The sequence below is a fragment of the Corvus brachyrhynchos genome, unplaced genomic scaffold, assembly GCF_000691975.1.
Source record: "Corvus brachyrhynchos isolate BGI_N302 unplaced genomic scaffold, ASM69197v1 scaffold34, whole genome shotgun sequence".
NCBI lineage: Eukaryota > Metazoa > Chordata > Aves > Passeriformes > Corvidae > Corvus > Corvus brachyrhynchos.
This window is the reverse complement of record NW_008238126.1, coordinates 7,991,183-8,000,549: the sequence shown is the minus strand read 5'-3', so window position 1 is coordinate 8,000,549 and position 9,367 is coordinate 7,991,183. Positions and strand designations below refer to the sequence as shown.

The window sequence follows — 9,367 nt, the reverse complement described above, 5'->3', positions numbered from 1 at the left end:
CCCCGCCACCGCCCGCTCCCACACCCGGAGCCACGATGGTGCCACACACAGGCTGAGCTCAGGCACCTTACAGCCACCCCTGGGGTAGAGACATGGGGGAATGGTACCTAGGAACACTTAATATATATAAATACTCTGTTTTCTCTTTAAAATTGATTACACTGTGATGACAGGTTCGTCCAGGCGCTCCCTTGCAACTGGGGATAAAATGCTGCAAGCCCTAAAAGAACTTGCTGGGGTAAAACCGCCCCACACATCTGAGGCACTATGACCCAGGTGCTGATGTCAGTCACAGTTTTTGGTGGCTCCCATAATGCAGGCAACAATTAACAACAACCAGAGATGTGGTTGCACTACATGAATGGGAAAACCAAAGCGACTAAAATGAATTTTAGTCCACCGACAAGGCTTATCTACCACAAGCCCTCACTGGCGTAAGGAAACGTCCGGGTTGGCTGCTGTTAGGAGGCTAAAATAATTTCCCCTGAATTTACAGCCTGTAATTTAATCATCAGCTCCAGCCCTTGTCTGTGAGGAAAGGAGCAGGGGCAGAGCCAGATCCATGGCTCCCAGTGAAGATACCCCAAAGTTATTTCGCTGGGGACAGTCTCCGACGCTCAAAGGGTCCCACTGAGAAGTGCAGGCTTTTGGGGAGAGGTTGAGGGGTTTTGGAGCAGTGGGATGGGGTTTGTATGCTGGTTGTAAAAACCTCACCAGTGCCTGAACCAGAAGCATCAGGGGAAGGAGGAGGAGGAGCTGTGAAGAAGCTCAAGGCACAGAAAGTGAGGGATGCCCCTTTCCTTTACATCCGAATGGGGAGAAAATATGTAATTGTAATAATAAATAGCGGGTTTTATGAACAATTAGGATTCCACTGTCTCTTTGAAGGGTTTGAAAAGCTGACACGATGTTTTGGGTTCTCCAGATTCAGCTTTGAGGCCTCAACCAAGAGAAACATTCAGCCCCGCTGTGTACAGCAGTGACCACAACAAAGATTGTGGTTTCTCCCACACTCGCCTTAAATAGATCTAAATTAATGCTATTCATCATTGGGTGGAAAAGAAGGGAAATATAAAAGTGCAGTTGCTTGTAGAAAAGCCAGAAGCATTGGGCAACTTTCTTACCACTCACAGGCTTCTCCTGCTTCTGCACCTCAGAGCAAGGAGGCATGAAAATAACACACCCTTATACTGTCCAAACCCATCACCTGGAAAACATCCTGGGCATATGAAATACGCCTTTATCCCGTGTTTATTTGTTGTTGCTGTTGTTGTTGTTGGAGAAAGGGAAAAGCTAAACCACATGACTGAACTCCTGCCAGGGGTTCGTGATAGAGCAGGCCGTCCCGAGTGCCGCACCAGTTAGTATCTGAATTATCACGGATACTCACCGGCTCAGTTACACCCGCACAGGGAGAGCAGTTGTCCCACCTAAATCCTGCTTCTGTCAGCTCCCACCCTGCTCGTGGCTGCAGGGAGCAGCCAGTCCTGCTCCCCAAAGAGGAGAGCATTCGAAGATGGGGATATCTCTCTGTGCCACACAGGGTGTGTAGGTTGCCGCGTCCCATGCATGCCCATGATAGGTGGGTGCATGAAATTTGGGGTGTTGAGGAGCTGTAGCTGTCCTCTGCTCACCTCTCCCGACTGAGATAGAGATCCAGGCTCCCACCACTGACTTTTTATGGGTACTTTTTGTAAGGCTAAAACAAAGCAAAATCTGCCTTCTCCTTTTATTCCTTGAGGGCAGAAATACTGTGAGATGTCTTAGTGTCACTTTTTTTTCTTTAAAGCTACAGATGTCTCACTTTGGCAAAAAATAATGGAGCAGAAAAACAACTCTATCAGCCCACAAATATTAAAATCTCAGCTGAATGGTGATCTGCTCAGGTTCTCCTGGGCATGCACTGGGAGCCGTGCGCAGGGAACACATGTGAGATACCTGCTGCGAAACTGCCTGAAGTGTTTTTTTGGTAAGAGTAAATGCAATCTGTCTGCAGAAAAAAAACTTTAAGGACTGTTTTGGATATACACTGGAAGAGCCATGAGCTGGAAGTAGGTTTTTCAAAGCATTATAGGTGGAGGGAATGTCATGGATGCTTTAAAAGTCTTCAGATATGCGTAAGAACGACATATACGTTATGCATTATCTCCACAGAAAAAACACCATTTGAAATGTGCCCTTTTTAACTACCATTATGATCTGTCTAAAGAGCATTTTGGTTGAAACTTGGGAGGAAAGGAGAAGGGGAAAAAAAAGCCCACTGATCTTACACCTGCTCTTTAGCAGTGGGAAGTAGGTTCTCAATCTGTTAACATGACCATCTGGCCAATCTGCATATCACGGCTATCTGGATTACCGTACGATGGAATGACAATAACGTAGCCAAAACAAAAGTAAAATGCATCAAAAACTAACGGGAGCGCAAGCCCTTTTGATTTCAAATTAAATAATAAATGTGGTATCAGAGCAGAGCGAGAAAGTCAGCTAAATAATTAAAAATGAGCCTTCGCTCTGGCATAATTAAGTAAACAATATGGTGTGTGTTTCTGTATGAGCCAGCAATAGTTTCCACCGTCGAACGCTCCACTTTTGCAGAGCAGCGATCAGGAGTTCAAGGCGCTGCGACAGCTCTTTCAGTGACGTACGGTATTGTCAGGACACCTCTGCCACCCCTGCGACACCCGGCCCGGCTGCAGCTATTAACAGGATTAATGCAGCAACAATCAATACCAATTGTACTAAAAGATTACGGCTCAAAGCCTCGGGTACCTCTTGGACCCCCCGAAACCTCCATGGGTACGGGGCTTTCTGCATTAACCCATCTTTGGGTTATTCCCATCGATGCCTCTTTGTGGTGGTCCAAGTAGAATATTTTAAATCTGTCGATGGGAGCGTAAAATGGGCCTAGCTGAAAGTTCAAGGTCATGTGCTATATACCACTGCCCAGCAATTAGCCACAGAGCACTTCTAGAGGTTAAGTAAATTTTCAGTCACAGAAATAAGGCCGAGTTCTGGCATCTTCGCTGCCTTCGAGTCTAAACATGAGCAGAAAAATGAGCTCACATAAATAAAACCCTAGCCCCAGATTTCTTCTTAAATTTGGGATTTTTAAATGTCCTTCTGAAAGATTAAAAGATTTTCTCTGCCACAAATACCTCACGAGCTTAATTCTCGCCTGAAGCGCATAACGATGGCCGGCCAAAAAAATAAACCGGGCATTGCAGCATCGCCTCCTGGCCCGCCATCCCGCTTCGGCCACTGGAGAAGTCTCTAAAATCTGTGACCTCTCAGAAAATTTAACTACTTCTATTGCGAATCTATTCTCCAATCTGATCGCATTAGCAGGAGGAACTCCAAAGCAGTAAAAAACTCCAGAAAGTTCTCGGTTGAGTGCCTACTAATGAACAAAGGTTAACTTTATCTAAAAGGTCAAATGCCTGGTGGCTAAGGTTGTGACCTTAACAACTTAAATTGTGACCTTGCCACGTGCCTAGTATATTGTAGATTCTGATACAGATCATCTGGTAAAGGACCGGTCATAAATTAGCTTTACTGTTCGACTCCCACAAAGAAAACGGTTTGCCACAATGGTTTCCAACTTGTCATTTGATACAAGAGCAGAATAAGTGAAAACTAAAAAGCAAACCCAAGTTCAGGGTATGAAAATGCCGCCTGCTTTTAGTTAAGCAGATTAGAAACTGCAAACTGAGAGCAATACTCTAGATTTCAATACATTTCTTGGTCAACCTCTAATTCACAAAATACCGATCTTCCTTTCCTTTTTATTTTTTTTCAATTTCTTTTTTTTATCCTTTTAACGAAAATGACATGTAGTTTGCCTATTTGCATATTTTTGTTTTCTCCTTCTAGCCAGCTCTTAAAGAGAATAATTGATTTCAGTAGCTTTGTAAGAAGCACTATTTAAATCTGTGCACATGTGTTCCCTTACAGATGATAGTGCCTACTGAAGGAAAAGCGTGGATTCAAAGCAATAATTATCCTACATGTTTAGAAGGAAAGGGACATCTTGCCGCCGAAGTCATCTCGAATAAGGGCATCTTGGAACAGAATACTCCCCCCAAGAAAAGAAGACGAAAAGTGGGGGGAAAAAAAAAAACCCACAAGAAAAAGAGAAGCGAGCACTATGGGTGAAAAGGTCACAATGGTTTTGGCACGTATCTTCAAGCACGTTTCGGAGTCTGTGCCTCCTGCCAATACTGGCAACTTCTCAAAACTTTTAAGGAGGTAAAAACATTGTTTAGTGTTTACAAATCTTCTGTACTATAGCAGATGCTTGTCAAATCCGCTATATGTAAGTTGACCAGCCTACCTAATATTTGCGCTGGTGACTTCCTCCTTATAAATACGCGGTCCATACATTTGGGGAGCGAGGTCTGATGGAGTTGGAGACAAAGGACCCTTAATATTTTTTTCTTTTGTAATTTTCCTGTTGCGCACCCGGCACAAGCTGCCATTACTGCGGGTCTGCGGGAACCAATGGCTGTCAACTTGGCCAATGTTCAGGTGTAACAAAGACTGCTGGGATACATCGGAGGGGGAAAAAAACGGGAAAAAGGGGGAAGAAAAAGAGGTAGCTCTACGCAAAGCTTTCGGTACACCTCTGTGAAGCCATATAGACAGCGACCACGCTGTGCCACCTCCCAAAATTCATCTCGTCCCCCTCCCCGCTGAGGTTTAGCAGGAATACGCCAGCACACGCTACTGCATTGAGAGCACAATGCGATGCGTGCAATCAGCAAACAACGGCCGAAAACACGGCGCGGTGCCGTGTTTTGCTCACACAAATCCCCAAATCTAACCCCAAAAAACCGCGCCCAGGCCTCGCACCGAGTTTCCGCGGCAAACACCGAGTCCGAAGGACAATCGGTGCGATCGCTGCCTGTTGATGATGAAGGCAGGAATAAATAACAGTTTGCTAGCAAGGCTACTGTTTGCCTCCAGCGTGCTGATAAGATGGTATATTCCTAATCACAATATTGAACTTTTATAACATCTATTGCCCGACTGTTGTAACAGGGAGAGGATCCCTTGAAGCTCCCCGAAATACTCCCACCCCTGGGTTTGGTCCTTTTCTCCCCATCCTACATTTCTGTGACCCTACATGCAAGCTAAGCCAAGACCGTTGGTTTCTATCAACAACTTGTGTGCCCCACAGAGGGCCTGGGAAATACAATATGGACCAGTATTTACCAGCACCATGCTATATATAAATCTAAATAATAAAAACCTGCGTGCTGTAGATCAGTAAATAGCAGTCTATAGCTTCCATTTGGATATCAAAGCATTTTAAATGTATCGCCCTGCTCCGACATGCGGAGGAGGAAACTGAGGCAGACAAAGGGGATGTGAGTCCATGGTCCCCTCGGGGTCGGTGATGGAATGGGAAGTGACCTGAAATGCCCCAGCCCCAAGCTCCCTTCAGTTAGTCATTTATCCATAATCCTTCCTTCACCGTGGCCATAATAAAGCTCAGAGTAAATAAATAATTTTCCTCAATATTTGCCTACTTCCCTTTCACCATAAATGTGCAGTATGATTTACCACCTCACACTGAAGTGCAAAGTAAATGTTGCAGCTTATCTGTAGGAAATACCATGAGGATACTCAAAAGTTATTTCTGAACAGGGATCATATCTGTAAAATCCCAGCGGCGACATTGCCTAACACAACAACCATGGCAGGGACTCAGCGCAGAAAAACTTTGGGGAAGCCAAAACTTTCTGCAAGATCCTCTGAAAGAAGTTGGCATGGGAAATGCAGGCTCCCTGGGCTGTAATTTGCTTGGTTTTCTTACCGATAAATATTTATACAGAAGTGGGTTTTTTTTTACTAATATGATTTCTCTCCCCCCGGCTCCTCTGGTTTTCCAGCCTGTCCAGCCCCTCAACTCACAAGTCAGGATATGCTGCGGGACCCATGAATCCCATACATGAAACTCAGGGCCTCGCACTTCACACGAGCATATTTTCCTGCACTACAATCAACCAGAAGAACTACAGTAGCATATTATTTTATCCAGTCAACATTCTACACATCCTCTGAGCACACCGAGTCACACCGCAGGCAGAGTGTACTTTGTGTTGGACTCTGGGATCCCAAGATTTTCATCACACGTTAAAACATCTCAGCCCCTCCTCATAAGCACGATATTGTCAAATCAGGAATTTTTTTCAAGACCTGCTTAGCTTTTAGGTGTATAAATTGTGATATTTTGGGGGGGTTTAAATGCCTCCTTTTCCCCCTAGGATTACCCAGAGGTTTGTTTCATGTCCACTCAGACCTGATGACTAGGTTTGCTATCAAGGGACTTTCTTCTCCTTTCCCTCCAAACCCGGTCCTGGAGGATTTATGTTCCCCATCTCATCTCTGTGGGGTGAGGATACCTGGTACTCCTGACCCACAGGCCTCAGGCACCTCTAGCCCTCCTGGACTACTTTGTGCATAACATATACAAACTTTATTTAAAAAAAAAAAAAAAATTAAACTAAAATCTGTCTGCTTTCCCCCAAAACGAGGGTAAAGGAAGCCGCGTCCAGCTGTGAGCCCTCCTAGGACAACATTTAGGATAACACCTGTAAAGGATGCCCAAAATGCTGTTAACCGCGGAAAACAAGAGCCACTTTTATGTGGCTGCACCTTAAAAACCCCCATTAAAAAAAAAAAAAAAAAAAAAAGGGAGTGGGGGTGTTTTGGCACCCTCCTCACCGCCCCGGGAGAGCGATAACCGGCATTCCCAGCTCCCTCCCCGGCTCATGCAGCCGCCGCCAGGGCACGGCACCCGGCACGGAGATAACCGAAAAGTTGGAGAAGGTGGTAGAGAAAGGCACTTACCTGCTGCGTGCACAAAGTATGCCAAATATAAATCGAGTTCCTTAACAGAAACTCCTATATGGTGGGGCTGTACGCACAGCCCGGGGTTAGAGCACTGTGGGGACTTTACAAGGCGCTCGCCATCAGTACTTTCGAGCGGAATACCTTTAAATAAAATCACCATAACAAGGTCCAACCTCCAGACCTTATCTGCCTGGCGAAGGCAGTCAATTCTTCTCATCTTGCCCTTCTGGTCTGGATTGGAAAGAACGCAACACGGAGGCTTTTTTCCTGTGACTGTGAGAACAAAATCCTCCCGAAATTCAGGCCTGATATCTTTCCGGAGCTTTGCCAGAAGTCTGGATGCCCATTTTTGCTTTACCTCGGGTTTTTCACTTAGCAGTTCGTCCTTCACGGCTCTCTCTTCCTCTTTTGACATGCGTTTTTCATGTTTTTTGAAGTATTTTCTTTTTCGGGCTTGCAGGTTGAACCACGTGTACGCAAACGCTCGGACGTGAGGCAGAAGTGCTTCGATGAAGGGATGAAATTCATCCTGAAAAAAGTTACAGAGAAGGGTCGATGTCACTGAAACCATCAACAAAGAGTCTTCACAAATGGGGCTTTCATGGGGTGGTGAGAATCAGGAGGGTACTGATAAATTTTAAGGGCTGTGGAACCCCTCGATGATGGACCCTGAACTCGCCACCGCCACATCCCCGCTTCCCTTCGCGCCAGCCCGAAACCTCTGCTCCCACCCCCCAAAAACAGGGTCCAACTTCAACCAAACACCCAGATGGAGATGGTGCAATGCTGGGGCCCTTTCCCCGGTCCCCAAACCTTAAAAACAAAAAAGAAAAAGAAGGGCAGAATGAGTTAAAAGCTAAAAACTCCTTTGCAAGTCCACTTGCGGAGCGTGTATCTCCCTTTGCTCTCTCCCTGACCCCGCTGCTTGCGGTGTAGCCAGCGTTTGCCCGCCAATTTGGCAAATCCTAAACATTTGGATGCCAATCAATGTTTGTATGGGGAAGTCTAAAGTATAGTAAAACTTCCCTAAGATATATTTGGAAAAAGCAGCCGGCAGAAAAGTAAAATGCCACTATAGCTGTATATACAATTACAATGAAGGGTGGTTTTCACTCTGGTTCCTAAACAGGGAAGGGAGTGAAAACTACCGCGGTCGATTTATCCCGTGAGCGCAACAATAACTAACACTAAAATCCTAGAAAAAGCAAGCCTTGCAATTTATTTATTTTTTTTAAAGTTTTGTTTACATTTCATCAAAAAGTAAAAAAAAAAAAAACTTGATATCTGGGCATATTAGGGAAAGTCAAACTCTGAGCCTTCCCATAAAATTAAAAAAAAAAAATAATAAAAAACCAGGAAAAATTGAAAAACGCAGTAACAGAAAACTGTAGCACAACTTGAGCAAATATGCAAAGAATTATTAATTGTGTCAGATTTTCAAATATTTAAGAAGAAATGTCCTACTCGGAAAGTTAGTTTGGCCATCCAGAGACACTGCTTGCTTTGTGTAACGAGGAGTTAAAGATCACCCCTCTCCCTTGGCACAAAAATAATAATAATTAAAATTAAGCTGACGCTAAAAAAGGGTGAGAAAGACCCCTTGATTTCTTTTTTTTTTAAATAACTATATATACAGTTAGATTTCTTTTCCTCAGACAGTATTACATAAATCAGCCAAAGAAATCAAAATGTATTATAATATACTGGGGCCATGCTTCTTGTGTTTTCCCATGAATAAATGAACGACCGAACTCCAGGCTGCACATAAAAACGTATCCAGCCTGTGGGGCCTGATCCAGCGCCGCGTGCTGGGGATGTCCCTGCTTCCAGTTCCTCCTTTTCTCAGGATTGGGCCCTCCAGGAGGGAAAAATAAAGTAATTTGTGGAACGTTTTCCCCAGCATGGGAAAAGCCACCCGCTGCCTACCCCCGTGCAAGAAAACATTGGGCATTTTTCAGATTAACAAACTAACTTTTTTTTTTTTAATTATCCCGTGGCGTACATTTCCTACCCAAATCATTGTGGGTCGTGCAAATATGGTTATTAAAACAGATATCTTACTTTCTTTCAACACTTTATTTTAATTTGCATGGTTCTTTTCAGAAATTATGAAAAATTGAGAAATCAATAGTAGAAATATCTATCAGCAAAATCCTGTCGTAAATCAAGACCTTCTGCTGACTTCCCAAAACCTTTCATTGCACTTATTCTGAGTGGCCCCAGAATTGCAGATACTTAAATCTATAGGTAGCACTGTTGCATTTATTTTTATTTAAACACAGATTGCTAAAAACTTTCCTAACAGCACAAAATATTTCATTAGAGCAGAGCGGCAGCAATCAAAGTACTATGAATGATTATTAAAATAAAAGCAGGTAAAATGAAATAAATCACTCCAATGATTGGCACATTCCTCTTTTTTTTTTTTCCCTCCTCTATGGGAAAAGATGATAGTTTCAAATTTCAATAAAGTTTAAAAAAAAAAAAAAAATTGCTGTGAGTTTAACGACGG

The 9,367-nt window shown here is 43.9% G+C and overlaps 1 protein-coding gene across 1 annotated transcript in view; it reads right to left on the bottom strand.

Annotated features, from left to right (window-relative positions):
• NFIA (nuclear factor I A) overlaps window positions 1-9,367 on the bottom strand; it is a 322,110-nt gene that overhangs the window by 208,449 nt on the left and 104,294 nt on the right. Inside the window, exon 2 of the mRNA XM_017733521.1 lies at window positions 6,853-7,384. Coding sequence (XP_017589010.1) covers window positions 6,853-7,384 — 532 coding nt within the window. The remainder of the gene's footprint in view (window positions 1-6,852; window positions 7,385-9,367) is intronic.